Below are 22,646 nucleotides of genomic sequence, written 5' to 3'. Positions count from 1 at the left end.
TACAAAATGCATGATATAAAACTAAGAGGAAGTTGATGTCATGTATTTATATGTAAACATTTTGGAAAAGACAAAAAATTGTACAAACAAAGGCATTACGTTTATTCCACTAGGGTTATTTTCTATAGAGTCATGATATTTAATTTGGACACATATTTTTTATAAATATTTAATAAATCATATTTAAAAATTTGGTTAATTTAATTTAGTTTTAAGTCAATTCAAGTGATTAACTATAATTTTACTATTTGTAATGTGATCTAAATTAATCATATATTCAACTGAATCAACTACAATTTTACATGTGATAATTAGATGTCGCAAAAATAGAGAAAATTGAGTGATTATAAAATATTTTTATTTTATTTAAGCACACGAGAGAAGTATTTGTTTTGGAAAATATACTTATTAGTAAAAAAAAAATGAGAAAATAAAAAATACAAGAATAAATTTCAACTATTTATTATCACCACAACCTCGTTATACTTATTAAAAAGAAAATTAAATTTAAAATTAATTTAAAATTCACCTCTAAAATAATAATATATGTGTATTCTTGTATTTCTTCTTCAAATTGTTTTGTACATAATATTCTTTTATTTTATATTATACTATGAGGGGGAGATATTTTACAAAATTAATTAGAAGTAAATTTTATTTTATTTTTCCAGCACCAATTCTCTATTTTGAAATGTGACGGGTAAAACATTGCTATCAAAATGAAGTTAAGAAAAATTCCAAAACTTCTATTTGGCCAACTCAATTGCAGTTTCGAATCTCATTAAAAAGAGATAGCTTTCTGGTGAAAGCAAGAAGTATAAGAGATATTAATATGCACAAGAACAAGAACATGTCAATTTTCCTATTTTAGAATTGTCTATATCATTGATGAAATAATTTAAATTTACATAAAGATATGTGTTGGTAGACATTCAAAGAATAGGATTCCAATATATTGATTGATTCTTGACGTGTGACATGATCGAGTATGTGTTAGTGCATGCAAATGTGTGGTTGCTATAGCCACCGTGTTCTATTTGTGGTCAGCATCTGTGGAATATATATCAAAGAATGAGGTGCACATAGCTAGGCAATAGTACTAACAAGAAACTCAAATCACAGTTGATGAACATGATATTTGTTTACTCAACTCAATCAAATAAATGTCTCTACATCTGCGAGACACTACAATCCTCGTTAAAAACACAACACAATCAATGAACACGATATTAGTTTACGTATTTCAGCAAGTGTCTCTACGTTTGTGAGACACTACAATATTCGGTAGAAACGCAACACAATCAATGAACAGAATATTTGTTTCCGCAACTCAATCACTACAATACTTGCTAGAAATGCAACACAATCAATGAATATGATATTTGTTTACGCAACTCAGTCAAGTGTCTCTACGTCTGAGAGACACTACAATACTCGATGAACATGGTATTTATTTATGCATAAGAGTAAAGTGTCTCTACGTCTGTGAGACACTACAATACTCGCTAGAAACACAACACAATCAATAAACACAATATTTTTACGTAGTTCAGTCAAGTCAAGTGTGTCTACGTCTGGAAGATATTACATTAGTTGTAGCTCTTTGTTATTACTTAATAAATCAAAATTTTAGCGTTATAAGACATAGTAATTCAGACTTATAACTTAGGGGTGGCAAAACAGGCCGTGGCCCGCCGGGCTGGCCCGCGCACTCGCCAAAAAATGGCGGGTTGGGTTGATATTTTAGACCTGTCGTCCGCCATAGCCCTCCCCCCAAAAACACGCTGCCCGCCATAGCCCGCCTCGCCAAAACACGCTGCCCGCCATAGTCCGCCCCGCCAAAGCCCGCCGCCCGCCAAAACACGTCGCTCCGTCAAAATCCGCTATTTTTAAGTTAATTCTACTAATTCTAATTCTTGATGGTTTTATTTTATACATTTATTTGTGAATATATGCAATATTTTTTAGTAAAATTTATTAAAAAATGCTTTATAAAAAATTGTTCTAAAAACTATGTGAAAAAACTAATTAAAATATAAAAAAAATCTATTAAAAAAATAAAAAAAAATTAATAAATAAAAAAATAGGCGGACAAGCCCGCCGCCCGCCAGCCCGCCACTTTGGTGGGGCGGGTTAGGTTTTTATGCCCATTTCAATTTGCGGGCTTGCCCGCCCCGCTCTTTTTTTTGGCGGGCATATAACTGGGCGGGGCGTCCGCTTTGCCACCCCTATTATAACTGCTCGTTTAAGGTCCCTAAGTTTCTTATCATCTCAATCAAGACTGTTTTTTGGAGCGTGTAAGACGGGTTACCGCACAAGGATCAAAATTGACACTATTAAATTGTTGTTAAAAGGGTTTCACAAAATTATTGTCACTTATAAACCATAACAAATTAGGACTCATATTTGATTTGTGACACTTAAACTATTATTAATTTACACAAAATTTCGAAAAACTTAAGATAGTCTTGATTTCAACGAATCGCGTGTTGCTCTCCACTCACCGCCTTGGCAATTAGTTTTTGGGATTGGAATTTGATTAAGGATTGATTTATTTCCTATTATTCTCAGCACATATACAGTGGTTTGCAAATAATGCAAGCATCATAAATTCCTTCTTGAGATATATACTGTCACCACTAATAATTACTTTAATGAGTTAGAAGGTGACAACACCAACCAATTACAAATCTTAAGTTCAATCAGAGAGAACTTTATAAACAGAAGAAGTGGAATATATTAGTGTCTTATATATGCTTGAGCATCAATTAGTCAATCACACTATTTATATAAAACTTTGAATTTTTACTTTGTAAACTCATATTGTTCTTCCTTTTGTACTTATGTGCTTTGATGAGTTGTGCATATGTAGTTGTAGATATGTTCCCATAATATACACCATTCAAAATTCACTAAAATATCAATGGGTTTATTAGCTTTAGTAAATTTTGGTGTTATTTTGACTAAATTAGGAATAATGTTCTGTTTTTTTTTTTTTTTATGGGGTGATATGAAATACTACCAAATGGTTTGATGAGATAGATATATGTCCCATATATGTGGAGAATAGATTCAATTTGTATACATAAAGTTCCAAATTCGACATTTATGGATTGCTAAGTGAGTACATACACAATATACATGGTTACCAATTAACTAGAAATGAAGTGGAATCATACATGGGGTGATCAAGTCAAGTTCATTTCATACAACTAGTAAATGCAAATTAAGTGTCTTCTTTACAACTAGCTCATATATATTTCTCTTCTTTATTCCAAATTATCTTTTAGGTTGTATATGAAGTACATGCAAATTAAGCTGTTGACATTTTTGTCTAATTAACTAGCACAAGTTTGATTTTTTGTATCGTTAATCAAATTATATATATATATATATATATATATATATATATATATATATGACTATTATTTGTTGAGAAATAATCAAATAATAGGATTATTTTATTCAAGCAGAATACTTTCTTAAACATGTGCAATTTAAAGAGACAACCAGCATAACCAATGTCAGAGCTCAATAATAACAATAGAAAAATATAGTAACAAGAACACTAAATTTTAAAAATAAAAAACTTCCCTTAAAATGAGAGAATAAAAACCATGAGATCTAGTCTAATAGACTCTTCCACTATATCAGGAATGAGAATATTAAAGTCTTCATAGTAACACTAGAGAATAAAAATCTTCATCAATAAACAATAAAGGTGGAAAAATTCACTTCAATTAGTGGTGGAGTCAAAAATTTTAGGGAATCTGGGCATAAAATTTACACCCTATTTTGACTAACTTTGCCCTTGATTTTGTCTAAAAAATTTGCCCTTGATTTTATCCAAATATTTTACACCCTGTTTTTACTAATTTTTCCCTTAATTTTGTCTAAAAATTACTAATTTTTCCCCTGGTGTTGTCTAAAAAATCGTCTATTAGGTGGAAATGGTTGTTCGTGTTACTTTCCATATTGACATGCTTGGCAGTGAGAAAGAGAATCTTCTAACACATGTAAATCCCTCACTAGCTTCTTTGTTTGAAGTAGTAGTAATCCTTGATGATGATGATGATAATGACCAAGCCTCTTGTGCCATATCTCCGTGACACTTTCCTTGATGGGAAATGCAGCTTGCTTCTCCTCCAATGGATTAATTGTGAAACTTTTTCCCCTCATCTTGACCTTGAACATTGCTTGTTCAGAAACATCCTTTATCAAGAAGTGTTTGTTTTCAAAGTGTACCTTGAAGCCTTTCTCCATCAGTTGACCAACACTAAACAAATTTTGGTCAATTTCTAGAACATAGAGAACATCAGAGATAAATTTTGTACCCGAACAAATTTTAATTGCAATGGTGCCTTTTCCTTTGACAGTTATATATTGCCCATTGTCAATTTTGACTTTTGAGGTTTTTGAACTCCTTAATTTCTTGAACAACTCCTTGTCATATGTCATATGATTAGTACAACCACTATCAATTAACCAACGGTCACTTGAATCACTGCTTGAGAAGTAAGTAGCAACAAAGAGTTGGTCCTCATTATCCTCCTCTTCTTGATCAACAACTTGAGCGTCTACTTCTTGCTACTTAATTTTAGTTTTGCAAATTACAGCTTCATGACCAATTTGGGTACACTTGCTGCATTTTGCATCAGGTCGCCTCCAACATCTAAAAGGAGGATGACCCATTTTGCCACAATGTTGACATGCAGGATCATTCCCCTTTGAACTTCCGATCTTTTTCTTATTGTTGCTCGTTGTAGCATCACCATTTACAACAATATTCTTCTTGTTCTTTTTCTTCGGCATTTTCTCTCTGTCTTGATACTTGACTAAAAGTGCTCCTTCCATAATTCCTTCTTGCCTCATGGCCCTTTGTTACTCTTGGGCTTTCAAGGCATGAATGACTTCTGCTAAAGTGATCTTACAAAGATCCTTTGTGTTCTCTAAAGAGGCTAGAGATGCTTCATATCTTTTAGACACAATAACCAAAAAAATCTACAATTATGGAATCAGCAAATCCAGTGTCGAGTAACCTAACCTTGTATGCAATAGAAAGCAATTTGTCTGAGTAATATTTGATTGTCTTATACTCTTTGCAACTCAAATTCTCTCATCAGATCCAGAACTTGCATGCTTCAAATTCTCTCATCCCGTGCATATTCTTCCTTCAAATAGTCCCATATTACTTTTGGTGTTTTGAGGGTCATGATTCTAGTAAAAATTGTTTCTGAAACACCAGTAAAGAGAGACAATTTTGCCTAGGCCTTTTTTTTCTTCTTTGTGATATTTCAACTAAGCCATAGTAGGATTATTCAGCAATGAAGGAACTTCATAATCCTTTTCTATGGCTTCCCAAGCATCCAAAGCTTATATGTAAGATTCCATTTTTACGGTCCAAATGTCATACTTGTTTCCATCAAAGAGAGGAGAAGCAATTTTTGAAAAACTTGACCCGTCATCCATTTCACAGGTCCCTCAAGAAGAGCGCTTTAGATACCAATTTGTCGTTATTTTGTAAAGTTGCAACGAAAAGAATAAAGAATGTTGTTAGAACAAGTGGAAGAAGAGTATTGATTTCTTTCAATTCCAACGTACAAATACACAATAGAATGATAATTGTCCACTAGGATCATGTTCCTATAAGTTAGGTCACGATAGAATACTAGAAACAAACTGAAGACTTAATACTAGGAAAAACAAAACTTAACTAAAAATTAAAAAACTTATTTGAAATATTCAAAAGAGAATGAGAAATAACAGCAAACTAAAATCTGCAAAAGTGATTACAGTTCTAAACACAATATCTAATAAACTCATATGGTGTTTCATTTATGTGTATGAACATCTCATACTAGTACGATATGCAACTTGTGTTTTGCATACTTGCATGACACTTGTCAAATAGTAAAGATTTTGATTTTTTAATGATCACATTATGAACTTCAATGCTATGTGGCACCTTATCATATCATTTACAAATCATCTTTCTTCAAATTTTAAACGGTAAAAAATATCATGAATGTTTAATGTCTTTACTATATCATGGTTGAGAATACCAGATCGAACCATAACACCTCAAGTGACACCATTGAAACTAAGCATTGATCTCAACCGAAAGAACGATTAACACATTTGCTACATATAACAATTGAACTTCTATTGTTTTTATAATTATCACCTTATAAAAACCGATTACTAGCTTGTCACTTTTACCTCTTTTCTCAACGGTTGTATCATAAAAAATAATAACTATAATAATATCATCTGATCAACTAATACTCTGTGCTCATGATAATATTTTTCCAAAGTTGAAAATATCTACAAAACAGGAACAATTTCAAACGTATTTTTTTATACTTTCATATTTTTGGAGTTTGTTTACCATAAAAGAAAATTTGGTTTGTATGTAGAGATAAAATACAAACTCAACTAAAGTTTGCTTTCAAATTCGAATAATTTTAAATAGACTGGTTTGTTTTATATTATTACTTAATAAGTGGACACAATGCAATCTAATTTTGTGGTTCGAAGTACGTCTACATCTAAAGATGAAATGAGTATGTGTGTTGTTACTGTTTATTTGGGCATCTAATCTTTTCAACTTTTCTACTAGAATATTCTGCTATTAATTATCATTGAATGGTGTTTTTAAATAATTCATAATGATGATAGTGTGGTGTGAAGAGGAGTTTAAACCTGCTTTCTTCGTCAACAATGGCAGGGTGTGGCGATCAATGTGTATACCACTTGGGTTATTTGTTAAATGGCCAATCCTATTGTGAGTATGCACTTAATCATAGAAGAAATTAGTATGTAATTATTGTTGAAATATTTTATTTAATTATTATATATATATATATATATATATATATATATATATATATATATATATATATATATATATATATATTTAATTTTATTAGTTATAAATTAATGAGAAGTGTTAATTGATTTGTGATCAAATGAATTGAAATGTTCATTGCAATAAAAATATAAGAGGTGAAAATATAAAGAAAGTATTTAAGTATTTATTCGATTCGATTAAACTAATTTATTATAAGAAAGCTAACATTTCTCTAACTCGTTATATTTTAGAATTGTTATAAAATATTACAAGATGATTTTAAAAAAAAATAGACTTTAAAGTTCTCGAGAGTAAATTCTATTTTTTACCTAAGTATTTTTCAATCTTTCTAATTTTCAATATATCAATTATACAAGCTATAAAGGTATTTAAAGTGTTTCTCCAAACCCATTGATAATCCACAAATATTGTAAGACTAAAATCCTAAGAATTTCTACTCATGTTTCTCACTAAGAATTTTAAAATCCTAAGAATCTCTACATCTTATACAACTAAAACTAAAAATAAGTGAGAGAGAGAATCATGCTTATAACTTCTGAAACTTTAAAGATCAAACTTGGGCATAAAATGTGACTCATCACAAAACATATCCACTCGTGTAGATAAGCAACTAAAGGAGAAAATGGATTAATCAACTATTCATACTCTAAGAGATTTCGGGTGACATGCAATCGAAGAAGAAGTGGCTTAAGGATTCCAACCGCCAAATCCATGCTATTTTGATATTAAAAAAATATATATTGTTCTTTCATGATTAAAAGATATTTCATTTAACGGAAGTGCTCCAATAGATCATTATGAACATCTGTCAAGATTTAAAGAGATGCCCAAATAAACTTTGTTTGTTTGTCTCTTTGGGCATCTTTTTAAATCTTGACAGATGTAAGTGAAAGCCCAAAGAGACTTTGTTTGTCTCTTTGGGCATCTTTTTAAATCTTGACAGATGTAAGTGAAAGCCCAAAGAGACTTTGTTTGTCTTGACACTTACAAGATAAGCATAAGAATAAATAAAAACATTGCCGATTAGGACGATAACAACCAGGGAGGTTCAAAAAATTGTTTCTCGATAAGTTTTACTTAATCAACAAGTTTTTGGATAATATGGCTAACATTATAGGGTTTGATCAAGAAGAGACTGCATCTCTCTATGAAGCTTAAGAGGTATAAATTAATTATTAAAATGTTGTCCCTCTCAAAACCTGAATGATTTGGCGTAGGTACACTTATCATTTAAGTTAATATGTAAGAAGATAGAAAAAATTGAATCGATATAATGCATGAATAAAGTCTTGAGTGATTCATAGTGGGGTATGATATTGAAATTGGAGATTGAATAGGAACACGAAATTACTTTGGTAAGTAGCATTAACTTAAAAATTAACTTCGAAGCATGTAAATTTACGTGTTTTCATAAAATCTCATTTTTCAAGTATTTTTCTTGAGGACAATGAAAGGTTCAATTTAGGGTTGTGAAGACATTCAGTCATACTATGTTGTTAGTAGTTAATTTCTTTATTTTCAAGAATTTTTTCTATTATTGCAATTTTGTTTTGTACACTACTACGGAAAACACATACAATAACGGTTGTGAAACACATATAATTACGGTAGCACGTCCGTTATTAGGTAGTGTGTGATTGTATGTATGCTGGCTACCACAAAGAGCGTGTGAGCGTTGTTATAAATTAGATAGCGCGCTACGTATAACTACGGTTTATGAAAGCAACCGTTGTGAAATAATTGAAAGGCCTAGGTTCGAATCCTACAATATGCCAATTTTTGTTTTTATTATTTTGGATAGCACTCTAATTATAACAACGGTTGAATTAACAATCCTTGTGATATTATTTGTGCTTTTATTTTTAAAATATATTTTTCAATTTTACGAAATTTCCAATTTCGCAACCTGAATATTTCTAATGTGTATCATACCAGAAACAACAATACACCCATTTGTGAATTGAATTAGACCAAAAATTGTATTACATCAATGACAAAATTCCAATAGGAACCAAACCTTGTAAATAACATAAAAACCAAAATTGAAACAAAACAACCTATAATGTACACATCATTACATCAAATTATACTATCTTGTTGTCTTGGTCTCTAGTCTCTTGGTGTCTTCACTTTAAACACCTATAATTTCAAATAATAATAGTTGTTAGAAATTAGATAACATCATTGGAAATTATAACAAAGAATAAATTATGAATGAAGAATATAAAATACTTACTTGTTAATTTTGTCATATTCCTTCTTGATGATCGTTACGAATAGCATGCACATCATCTCTATCAACTTCTTCCTATGAATTAGGCACTTATGTTGCGTAAGAAGGAGTGGCACCAATATCAAAACTTCCATCTTCACTATGAGAAATGTGTTTTTCTAGGAGAACAATTGACCATCTCCCCAATAAGTTTGCGTGATCTTTCACATTAAAAACTTGTTTCGCTTGAGTAGCCATGATGAATGGTTTGGTCTTTACCTTGCCAAGGTCAACCCGTGTGAATTCCAACTCATCAGTTTGTACACCATTGTTATTAGGGACCCACTTGCATTTAAATAAAAGCACTTTAAAAGTAACATAATGTTAGCTGGCGTTTTTTACACCATGGTATCAGCAAAGGAAAGATAATATCTTTTAAGATATTACGAGTTTTTCGATAAAATAACATGTATGTTGAAATACCGTCGAAGTCATTTTTTGTAAGAAGGAAGTATTGGACATGGACTTAGAAATATTTGCTAAGTTTTATATTAGTTCGACGAAGAAGAGTGGCATTCGACGGGGAAGTTGAGTTTGAATGAAGGAATAATGGACTTTCTTCCTTATCCGTTTTATCAGAAGACGCGTGGAGCTTCAGGACGAAAGGAAGACATGCAGAGTGAAACGTGGCATGCTCTGATCGAAGGACCATTGAAAATGGTTATTCTCGATTTAGCATATAAAGGGGTCTTAATGTTAGGATTCAGTGTGTTCATTTGTGTACAAAATTTTACTAAAAACTCAAAATATCTGCGTGTTGAGAAAAAAGTCTCTTGAAAATGTACGTGTAAACAGCATCTTTATCTTTTTAACAGTTTATAACTTATCATTTCCAAAATTTTACTCCTTATATACATAGGTTACCAAATCATAGTATTCAGCTACCACTGCCTTGTATTCGAGGAATTACAAGTTTTACAACAGTCTAAGTAGTCTAGGACATTGTTTCCACTGTCACAGTCTCAAGATGTTATAACAGTTGTTTGAAATTCTTCTTATAATCAAGCACTTTCGAAACGGAATTGTTTCCTCGCCACTCTGTTATCTCAGTTAACATTTGCATTTAATCATTCTCAAACGTCTACAACTCTACTACTTGTCTTGCGATCACACGTTAGATCATTCAAAGATTAAGCTAAATACCAAGCACACAAGACAACGAAACAGCTTATCACATGCTTGACTTGGCTATCCCTCTTTTCTTTTTACTACTAATCTAGATCTATACACATTAAATCAAATTAAATTTTCATTATAATCAGGACCTGACTTATATTGTAATCCAAAATCTAATGTGAACACAAAATATGTAGTCATCATCAACATCTCTTATAAAACATGACCATCACCCTAAATACATTATATAATTTTAGATAATTACTGATCACAACAGTATTTTATTAAATATATATATTTCTTCTAATTATTAACATGTTGATTTTGAATAAAACATATTTTTTAATCATCATGAGTAATTATTTTTTTGTCTATTCTATCAATTTTGTCAATAACACAATGAGTAGATTTGTTTAAGATTTTAGTAGGCCCAGATGGAGAAATTAATATACTAATCTTTATGATTGGCCAAAAGTGTAGCAGCCCCAACCTCTCAGAAAAAGAGATATATAGAGGTTGGTGGACCATGTTCTACAACATGGTATGCAATTAGGTACTTTCATAGTTTAGTCAATAATGCATGCTGCCAAAATTGTGTGGAAATATTGAAATCTCAGGACCATTGCATCAAGGAATCCCTTTCAACCTGCCAGGAACATTTAGGTGGACAAGTACTATTAACTAATAATAATGGAGAAAAAAACAAATCTAAAGACAAGTCGTAAACTCAAATCAATATTTTCGCAAATACGAGTACTTATATCGGAAGATAAGCTCAAATAAATCAATCTGAACGTAAGTTTATTCCATTTTGATATCATTATCAAATAATAATACAAACTTGTACACAAACACAAACAATAAGATCCATTTCAACTCTGAATGTAACAAACTACTAAAAGTACTCTCATGAAAGGAACTTAAAGCAAGAACAAACTTCAACACTGAATTTCATTTACTATCCCTTCTGAAGATTTATTAGCAGGAGTGAAGATTGTAGGTGGTTTGGTCACAGCACCTAATATATCAGCATATCCAACAACACCAACTAAAATCTCATCGTTCTCGTCCTCCGTCACCCACACATGAGTTGCTCTATGAGATAGCATCTGAGCCATGACAGCAGCCAATGAACTAGTCATTTTACATGTCAACGGTGCACTTCTACCACGGTACATGCTCCTCGAACCGAAGCTATGGCTTTGAGAATTATTGAAGAATCCGATACTCCTGCTACTGAATTTCTTTGGTTTTTTTGAACCACCGTTAACCGAATCATTATCTCCTCCGGATCTTGAATTGACACAGAAATCAGGCAGTGATCTTGAGGTGACGTTATCTTCAACTCCCATAACGAACTGTCCTGCCGAGAGATTCGCTAAAGCCCATGCGGCGGATAAGTAATCACATTTCCATAATTTGATTGCGGAAATTTCTCCGATGATTTTACACTGACCGTCTGATGTGGTTTCTATTACTGCAACTGCACTTGGATCTTGAGGAACCTTTTGAGATGATTCGAGTGCGGGAGTGGAGGATTCGATATAGCTGTAGTTAGGATTAATTGCTCCGAGTGCAGCAATGGAAGTGAGAGGAATCGGAGCTAGAGCTCCAAGACAACCAATGATGAAACGGAGTACGTCTTCTCTGGATAGACAACAGTACTTATCACGGATGGATGCTGAGGTGTTCCGGTTTACATTCGCAGGTAGACTGCTGCTGCTGCTGCTAGGAGATTCAGGATTCTTGGGCCACTTGCCATAGTAGATTACCGAGAAACGCTTACTCATGCCCTTCCATACTATACTCTTTGGAACAAGCAAACGTTTCACGCCTTGCTTCATCATGTCCAGTGCATCTATAACCCTTAATCAAATGAAAATTTACAGATATTAACGGCGTGTTTGGTAAGTTAAAAAAACTCTCTGTTCAAATTAAAACTAATTGTGAAACACTTCAATTCAATCTAGCTTTTTATCATAATAGTTTTTCAAAATTTTGAAATGATTACCAAATACATATGAAAACAAGTTTCATGATACTTGGGTGTCAAGTTTCTAAGGTATGACAAACACAACAATTTTCTTTGCTACTTCATTTTTGTCAAGATAAAAAGGGTTATCACATTCACACATTTGCTATGGAACATTTATCTTATTTTGGCTTTATACCAATATCTGATAAATACAACAATACATGCATTTGTTTCATAGAAATGCTTCACCTTTGTTCCTAAAAAAGGGAACGGTAGCCACGGATTCAAGGCTTTTAGGCCACCGTATATTAAGGGTCATACATAAGGTCCCAAATTCTGTTGAGACAGATAAAGATTAATCAATATCCACACAAAAGTGAGAAGCAAAAAACAAAGAGAACATTAAACATCCCTTTTCTCTTTGATAACCAAGCATCAAAGAGAACCATTAACATACAAATCAAGGACAGATCCTAAACAGATACAACTCAGAATCATTCGCTAAAACCAGTGTTGTCAAATAACGATAATAACAACAACATCGATATTGCTATACGCAGTTTAATACAAAGTGTTTTGAAATAGCAATGACATCAGAGTCGTCTTTAAGGGCGTGCAAGACGGGCTATCACACAAGCACACTGTTAATAATCTACTCTAGCTAAAGCATATACTGAAATTCAAGTTCTGTGTTTCATAGATCATAATCTACGCTAGCTAAAGCATAAACTGAAATTCAAACTCTACTCAATGAAATCAATTCAAAGCTAAAACTAAAAGAACATAAGATGTTTGGTTACCTTGTTCCAGGATCAACCAATCTAAGCAAAGAATTATTGGAAAGAACAACCTCAGAAACAGGAGTCTTCATAGCCTTATCTTGATCCTCCAAACACTGACTCTTAGCCAAAAACGCAACAATATCAAACGAACTAAGAATCCCAACAAACCTCATCTGCCTCATATCACTACTCTCAATCACCCCAACAGATCTCTTCTTCCAAACCGGTATACTCCCTTCCGGCGACTCCGCAATCGCTCTAATAGCAGACTCCACCGTCTCCGTTTCATGAAACTCAACCAACTCCGGCTTCCCCACCGTCAGATCTCCCACCACGTGATAAACCAACACCGACGCCATTAAAACTCAAAAGGGTAATCAAATTCACAAAAAAGATTCAATTTTTTTCACTGAATCGAGAAAAAGATTGATGGGTGAGAGAAAATAGAATTGATGGCTATAAAAGAGTGTGAAGAAAGATGAGGAGAAGATCAAGGGCGTTAATGGGTGGTCGGTGGAGGATGAAGTTTAGAAAAAGGGGAAGAGAGAAAGAGATTTGCATTGCCATGGCAGAAGAGCAACAAGGTTATGGCCCATCAATCGGAAGAAAAGAGCGTTGATTTTGGTAAAGATGAAGTTTTTGAGATTTGAGAATTGGGAGAAGAAAAAAGAAAGGAAATTGGATTGGATGGATGAAGAAGGGGTTATGCGGTTGAGAATTAGAAAATGTGTATCAACTATATGATATATAGCAAATCATTAGGAGATTTTTATTTTTGTTTTTATTTTTTCTCTTTATTTTCTTGACTTATTAAAATATCTTTTCCATGTGAAGTGATTTATAAAAAAAACAAAAAACTTTGTTGACTATCTTTATAAAAAAAAGGTTTGATGAATTTTAGTTAGGGTTGATAAAAGGGACTCAATTTATTGGACATGTCTTTTTTTTTATACTTTAATATGTTTAATTTATAAAAATAAATATAAAACCATATTATTTATATTTGAAAATATTAAACTAAATCAATATAATATTTATGTAATATTATACTATTTAATAATACTTTAGTATGGGATATTTTAAATAGTATAATATTACATAAATATTATATTGATTTAGTTTAATATTTTCAAATATAAATATTTTATATTTATTTTTATAAATTAAACATTTTAAACGTGCAAATATAAAGAATAGTCAGGGAGTGGGTGATGACACAAGAAACGGCAAAGGTTTCGAACTCGTATAATATATTTAGTCAAATTTTAAGAGAATATCTTAATACACTCATTTCTCATCTTAGAGATCTTTGGAGAAATTATTTTTTGTCTTTAGAATTCGAGATGCATCTCGAATGCACCATATAGAAAAAGGTATTTTTGGATATACATTTCTGAAATATCTCAATATTTGATGTTGAGATTTTTCGGAGATGCATTCTCGAAATAACATAATATTTGTTTAAAAAATTAAAATCAAGGTGAATAAATTGTATTAATTGTTAAAAAAATTAAAATCAATGTAAATCAATTGTATTAATTGTTAAAAAATTAAAATCAAGATAATCAATTGTATTAATTATATAACTAATCGGATTAATCAAGATATATAATTAAATATATCACTTTAACTTAGATATAATAATAATTTGTAAATAACGATGATCAACCTATTAAATATTTAAATCATTATATTACCCTCATATAAAATTTATCAAGATATATAATTAAATATATCATTTTAACTTAGATATAATAATAATTTGTAAATAACGATGATCAACCTATTAAATATTTAAATAATTATATTATTCTCATATAAAATTATTTTTTAAAAAAATAATATAAATTAAAAATTATAAAGCTAATAAGAGGATATTTTTAACATGATAATTTTATTAATTAACAATATTACTCTAATATTGTTTTTTTTATTAAAGAGTTTTTCATTGCATCCTTAATACAAGAGAGTTAAACTTTATTCGAAACGCACCAAATGCATAATGTTGTAGTCATTTAAAAAATAACTATTTTTATAATTTAAAAAATTGTGACAAAGAAATTATATTTTTTTTAATCATTTCAAAAATATTATTTTAACTAATATTTAATCAAAATTAAAATTTTATTTAATTTTTTTATTTATTATTTATAACAATTTATATTTATTATATTGTTTGTCATCTAAATTAAATTTAAATTTTAAATTTACAATTAAAAAATACATATTATATATTTTATCCAAAAATTATTCATAATTTTAAATAAATAAAAAACAATTACATTTCACCATTGTGATTTGAGATTTAATTATTGCATTCCTTGTTTAATTTCATATCATAAATTTATTTTAATATTTAGTTTTCAACTATAAATTTAAGGTATTCTTTATTAATAATAACTCACTTTAATTATATTATAACTATATTATAAATAAATATTTTTTCAAAATAAAATTAAAAAAAATTGGAATATTAATTAATTCGGATATGCATATCCAAAAACAACTAAAAAAATTGGGTGCGTTCGAATATCCATATTCGAATGATATTTTTAAATTTTTTGATGTGTTTTGCAATATGTATGAATGTACTAAAAAATTCGCAATTTTAATTATTAAGTATACTATGTTTTTCTTTTGTAAAATTAAGTTTTTTTTTAAGATGTTCAATTGTAAACACTTAGGATGAAACTAAATACTTCGTATGTAAAGTTAAACCAAATGTTATATATGAGCAGAAAATAGATTTTAATATATGGACATTTTTGTTTTAAAAGTTAAACATCATGTATTCGTGGTATAAAAAAAAATTGATTAAATAAATTTATAATAATTGATATGTTTGGAATTTTAAGGAAATATGAGATTAAGAGAAATCATAGTTTGTGGTTTTGGAGGAATAAGGAAATGCATGAGGTAGACTATACCAGGCCTTTGGATCTTATCAGTTATATTCATGCGTGTGTTGAAGATTATGCCAAAGCTGCAAATATGGCTCAAGTTGTGGAAGGTAGGGCGAAGGACGCGGTGCACTTCAAGTGGCTTCCACCGGAGGAAGGCTGGTTTAAATTAAATACGGATGGTTCTAGTAAGAATAACGGTGTCATACCCCAAATTTGTCCTACCCCTTTATTTCTAACTGGCTTAGGCTTTACATTCATGTACATACATCACTTAGGTCATAATCCATATCCATGCATTCATATCATTGGTATTAATCAGAGACTGGCAAGGGATAGCTTTTATAGCAGAGAATCTCTTACCAAATGTGTGGATCTGAGGTGTAATCATGTGGCTCTTTGTTCATTGAAGTCCCCCTGGGTTGGGGCCCTCTCATTCTCAACTCAAGGCATTGTTTGAAAAGTGCAAGCTTGATGTTCATCTGATTATCCCGAATTAGGGTTTCTTGACCCAAAGTCAACGCAGTTGACTTTTTGGTCAAATACATTGATCAAGAGTCGATTTTACGGAGAGAAGTGGCACGATGCTTGTGTGGAAGTGTTCAGTTGATTTCTATGGGTCAGAAGCGGATTAATCGGGAATTTCATTAAAATCGGAGGAAAATCAGAACAGTTGACTTTTGGGTCAAAATCGGAAGAATTGTTCGAATATTGACTTTTGGTGGAAAACCGGTCAAGAAAAGTCGAGGAATGAATAAAATCGGGAGTTTGACAAAAGTTGCCAAAAATATAAAATAATCAAAAAAAGGAAAGTTTTGTACTTAGAAAATTTTTTGGCTCTTAAAAGCTTGATGAACAGCTCACTTCATCACCAATTTACACGTGGCAAATGGAATTTTTTGGAAAAATTTCTAACATCAAAGTTGTTCCTCTCATGGAGGAGAACAACTTTGTAGTTGGACACGTTTCTATTTGAAGCTTGGTTGAAGAGGTATTGAGGTTCAAAGTTGGAGATTTTCATCTGAATCAAGTCATGAAGCTGGACACATTTCTGGTCATACGTGACACATTTCATCGAGCACATGGCGTTCCAACTTTGAAGCCAATTATCTGGAAATTCAGGGACCCTACAAGATCAAACCTAGTATGTATCTATTCTTTGCCATGTCCTATACACAATGAAGGAAGAATCAAGCCATTTGGATGCGTATTGATTCAGTTATGAAGCTTTAAAGTCGTGCCCTCGTCGAGTTGTCCTTGCATGGCAAACTGGGTCGGATTCTTGAGGCACACGCGTGCATTGTGCCAAACACGTGGTGTGCTATTTTGAATGTCATTTTTAAAAGCCTATGAGTCTTTATATGGATCATGCTTGGTACTATACTATTCCTTGATGTGCCTTCTCTCCATTAAGCTATGTATCAGGTCACCTGAACATGCAACGTGCGAGATAGAGGGACCTAAAGGTACACCTCAGTCAAGTCACATTTCAGCCAAGGATGTGGATCAGGTTCAAGTCATGCGTGCGTCTTAATTACTAAGGGTGATTACTATACTTTAAGTCCATTTTAGTAGAGGTTGTGAGCATTATTAGAGAAAGTTCTCAACATCAAAATTACTCTATTCATGGCATACTGCAAACTTATAGTTGGAAGTTTCTCAATTCAAGAGCTACATCAAGAGATACATGAGGAGCAAGGTCACAAAAATTCTTGGCTAGATACATCAAGAGATACATGGCATCAGCACCACATCCCATTACTCACACCATGCTATGTATTTGGCTCACACACTCACCCACACCATAACACAATGCACTGCACCACACCTTAACCTAACACACTCCATATAAAAGTTAATCTCCTTCACAAAATCGAGGACACGCTCATTTTCTCACTTTTCTGATTCTTCTCTTCATTCTTTCATCATTCTCTTCTCCTTCTCAGTTTCTCTCTCCTCCTCCCTAACCACCATAACAAACTTCTGAACTACCCTAACCGGATCTTCATCTTCATCGCCTTCACTCTCCTTCACTCTCCTTCAACCTTCCATCACCACTACACCACCATCAATCTTCACCCTCCACCTTCAACCAACCTCTCATAACCTCCATCCCTTGCACCATTCAACCTTCGCCACCATAATCAATCTCGAGCATCGACCTTCAATCATCATCCGCCACTACTCCGGTCCTCATCATCAAACTCTGGTTGTGTATACGTTAACTCAGCAAAGAGTTGTTCAGTTTCATCATCAATTTCGCAGTGAAGATTTTGGGTTTATCGCTTCAAATCTGAACATTGACTCTTTGAAGCTTCATCATTATCACCAAGGAGGAACGTAGTGGTAGAGCTCTGGTTCTCTTAGGCCAAGAATCGTAACAGGTAAATGTTCCTCAATCTTTCTCAGCATCTTGGCATACGTGTAGTAAAGCATGCATTTGGTGCTTACGCGTATATGAGTTATCCTCAATCTTGAATTTCGTTTCGGTTCATATGAAATTGCTGCTGTTCGAACGGTTGAATCACTTTTGAGTTATGTGAATGAATAAGAGTCAATTTCCATGCTTAGTTTCATCTTTTATGAGTCTGTTGTGGTCCTAGGGTTTAAGGTCTTGTTTCAGTCCAGATGTTAGAGAGCGTATTAGGGAAAACCAAGCTCGGATTCAGAGTCTACGTGGAATTCCGAGTGGAGCGGTGGTCGCGCTTTGATTTTCTGGACATTTGTATGGTGACTCCGGCGGAGGTTGGTCGGGGAAGATGACCGGAGCCCTAGCTCCGGCATCTGAATCTGTTTTATGTTTGCCCCTCCGCTTCTGACGTGGCGCCAAGCTGTTGGCCCATTCCCCCCATTTTCTTGTAACCTTTTTTGCTTAAGTGATTGAAGGATGTGTTGGCGCATCACTACTGGCCCTCACGTTTTTGTCATCATCTCACTTAAAAATCCCTTGCCCTATTGATATATGTTGTGTGTGTGTGTGTTACTTTCTTAATACATAAAAAACCATGCATGCAATAAACCACATATTGAATAAAAATGAAATAATAATAGAAGTGAAATAGAAACTGGAAATGAATGGCTTGTGTGGCTGGGCCACGAAATTGCTTGGGCTTTGTTCTTTCTTGAATCACACTCCCATGTTACTAATACACACCCGATTCGGTGAGCCTGGGCCTCTATGCGCCCATGCTATCTCCACCCCCAGTTTCTGCCTAACTAATTTTAGTTCACATTGAAATGCTGTTACACCCCCCTGGCAGTTTAGTTTTCATTTTAATTTTGTTTGGCTTTTTTTTAACTCATAATTCCTCCTTTAAATCACATAAAAAATGTATGAAAAATGATTTTGGGTATTTTAGGGTGTGTAAATAATTGTCATGACTTTTGTTGATTTTTTTTAATTGTTTTAGTCCTTTTAATAAATCTTTTTTTCTTCACAATATTTGAATTTTCTTTGTATCGACACTTCTTTGTAAATAACTCTCTAATAGACTTAGGAATTAATCTTTTAGTCTCGTTTTTGTATAGGATTAATGGATATATGTGTGCCTATGAGTATCATTTGTTTGCTATAATTCTCAATTTTATTTGTCGCATATTGATTTTCCTTTACCTATTCCATGTGTAAGTTTTGTTGATAAATTGTATAGTTTTATTTTTGATTCCCTAGATTAGAACAACTTAGATTAGAGCATAGTAGTTTCCTTCTTTCATTCTTTTTCTTTTCAACTTTTAAAATACTTAATAAAAATCGATGAAGATCATACCGTTGCTTTATTTCGTGGTAGGAAAGAAATGATTGAGGCGTAGGCCTCGATGTATGTTCTTTCCTACTTAACGGAGAAGAAATGATTGAGGTGTGAAGCCTCGATGTATTTCTTAACCGTTATCTAGAGAAACGATTGTGGCGTAGGCCTCGATGTGCATTCTCTAAATGTTCACAAAAGAACTCCTTTTTGTATTTCCTTTACTTAGCGGAGAAGAAATGATTGAGGTGTGAGGCCTCGATGTATTTCTTAACCGCTCTTTAGAGAAACGATTGTGGCGTAGGCCTCGATGTGCGTTCTATAAATATGCAAAACAAAACTCTTTTTGGTATGATCTAAGTCACAAATTAGATCCCCTAAAAAAACACCAACCAAAAACACTTCAAAAAACACTAATAAATGTTCAGATTTAACACAAAGTAAGGAAGTGATGCGAGACCTTGTAGTGGGTTCTCGTCACCATGGAATTACCCTAAAAGACACAAACCAATCATTTCTTTTTCTTTTGCCTAAGGGCACCGTTATCTCCGCTCCATTGCATCCTAGGCGATCCCTTATGCAAGAGCGCGAGCGTTAACGCCGCCCAACTAAAAAAAACACAAAAACAAACAGAAAATCTTTAGCCGAGCTACGGTAACTCTGATTCCTGAAAAGGATACGTAGGCAGCGGGGTAGGGCCCGTGCGAGTACAATTCTTTATTTTCCCTACATTTTGCATTCATTTCGCATTTAGACATAGACATAGTTACACACCCTTTAGATAGAAACAAACATAGGTGGATACCATCGAGTACGATGGGCGTGAGGGGTGCTAGTACCTTCCCCTTGCGTAACCGACTCCCGTACCTAGATTCTCTGGTCGTAAGACCCTGTTCCTTCCTTTGTTAGGTTTTCTGATATTCCTTTCCCTTATGGGATAAATATATTGGTGGCGACTCTGTTCATTTTTCGCGAGCGTGCGACAGCTGGCGACTCTGCTGGGGATGTTGCTAGACCTGTTGCTGGTCCATCCTTAGTGAGTTGATCCTAGCCTATCCGTTTGTTTGTTTATTTACTGGGTGTTTATTTGTTTTTATGTCTATACCTTGTATATATGTTTGCATGTTTATTCTTCTGCTTGCATATCATGTTTATTTCTGTTTACACATCATGCATATGGATTATATTCTGTGTTCCTTGGGGTCTTCTGTTCTGTTTTGCAGGTTGGGTGGGATGTTCTATGAGGTAAAAGGCCCAATACCCAGGCCAGAGTGACACATAGGATACCTAGGATAGAGTGGACAGTCATGACGCCAACAGAATGTCAGGTTCTGTTGATTGCGATCATGAGACCCACGCCCAGTCGGGGTCCAAATGGGGTATCATTGTTGGCATGTAGATGCAACAACATTGGTGCCTCAGGAGGACTGATAACGCTGGTTGCCATTTTGACCTACCCTGACCTAGACTACACCCGTAAGTGGGGAGGGATATACATGACAGGTACCGTTGGTGACTATTCTGTTCTGTTGGTGACTATTGGTTCTCCTGGTATTCAAAAAGGTGTCGGACCTTTGATCCTGTGACATTTGACCTGTATCAGTTATTCAGAGGATTGTACAGTGGTTACTAAGATTACATCGACCGTTGATCCCATGCTTTTGCATTGCATAACATCATTGCTTTGTCCACTCCATTTATGAAAGATCCTAAAGTCTATTTCCAAAAAAAAGAGAAAAGAAAAGAAAAAGAAAAGATATGTAAAAGAAAAAGGAAATAGAAAAGCAAAAAAGAAAGAAAAGATATTCTATACAAAAAAAAAAGCCTTGATTCCAAAAAAAAGAGATAAAAAAAAAAGAAGAAGAAAATGGAAGTGTATGAAAAGACTTTAGGATCTCTCATAAATGAAACATGCATTCATACTATCATGCATTTCATGGTTCTTTCAAAGACTTATGGGACCATTTCTATTCAGATTCCAAGATCAACAACAGATTTGACTTCTCACCGCCACAACTCCAAGATCAACTATGGAACAACTCCGTGAGGAAATGGATGAGATGAAGGAACAAATGGGTCATCTTATGTTGGAGATACGAGACTTGGTCCGTAATCAGGATGCACTAAAGGAGGAAAATAGTCAGTTGAAGACTCAATTGAGCTTGGTCATGGAAGTTCTGAAGACGGTATTAAGGAAGGAAGGTGATGTTGTTCCTGCTGCTGCAACAGAAGTTGTTGATTCCTTCTTCCCAATAGGATTCCTTTCCACTCATGGAATACCTCAGGAAGTTCCTCCTCAACTCCATGTGCCATTACCTCCATGCCAATCTGTTCTTCAAGGAGGCCAAATGTGCGGGAAAAAGCCTAAGAAACCTCAGAGAATTCTCAATCCTATCCCGATGCCTTACGCTCAGTTACTTCCCCGTTTACTGGAGCTTCAGTTGGTTGAGCTACGAGAATTGGCTACGCCTGAAAAGCTTCCCCCCACCTTTGATGCCAATGCTAGATGTGAGTTCCATTCTGGGGCACCTGGTCATGATATTGAGAATTGTAGGGCGCTGAAGCAGCAAATTCAAGATCTCATTGATTCAAAAGTGATTTTGTTTACCCCCGAGGGTATGTTTGTTCAAGGAAATGGGGTTCCAACTGCGGTGGAAGAAAAGGTTGATTCATACTTCCATGTCAGATCTACTTCAAATCAGAAGCATAATGCACCATCTTGGGTTCCAGGTTTCCCACCTCATCAGTCTCCATTTGTTTCGCAGCCAGATCAAAAGAGGAAGACACCCGAACAGAATCATCAACAAGGTCATCCGAATGAATACGCACCTAGAAGTAATTTGGGGCGAAGAAATGCTCCTCTGGACCAGATTCCTATGACATACACTAAACTTCTGCCATATCTAGTGCAAAGCTCATTGGTGGCCCCCAAATCTCTGAAACATCCACCACGCCCGTTTCCACCTGGGCATGACCCTAATGTG

General features: G+C 33.5%; 1 protein-coding gene across 1 annotated transcript; it reads right to left on the bottom strand.

Annotated features, from left to right (window-relative positions):
• Positions 1 to 11,039: 11,039 nt before the first annotated feature.
• Positions 11,040 to 13,743, bottom strand: LOC131609682 (CBS domain-containing protein CBSX6). The gene is made up of 2 exons (XM_058881461.1): positions 13,035 to 13,743; positions 11,040 to 12,125 (listed from the first exon to the last, which is right to left on the bottom strand). Exons 1-2 carry the CDS (start codon positions 13,373 to 13,375, stop codon positions 11,198 to 11,200), a joined length of 1,269 nt encoding a protein of 422 aa, XP_058737444.1. The 5' UTR covers positions 13,376 to 13,743; the 3' UTR covers positions 11,040 to 11,197.
• Positions 13,744 to 22,646: the final 8,903 nt, after the last annotated feature.

This window comes from Vicia villosa, linkage group LG6 (assembly GCF_029867415.1).
Source record: "Vicia villosa cultivar HV-30 ecotype Madison, WI linkage group LG6, Vvil1.0, whole genome shotgun sequence".
Classification (NCBI taxonomy): domain Eukaryota; kingdom Viridiplantae; phylum Streptophyta; class Magnoliopsida; order Fabales; family Fabaceae; genus Vicia; species Vicia villosa.
The sequence above is the reverse complement of the archived record's forward strand: the minus strand, read 5'-3'. Positions and strand labels throughout refer to the sequence as shown.

Coding starts and splice junctions, on each gene's coding strand:
- LOC131609682 (XM_058881461.1), bottom strand. CDS start 13,375: ATGGCGTCGGTGTTGGTTTATCACGTGGTGGGAGATCTGACGGTGGGG. Junction 12,126..13,034: donor TTGGTTGATCCTGGAACAAG/GTAACCAAACAT, acceptor CATTTGATTAAG/GGTTATAGATGCACTGGACA.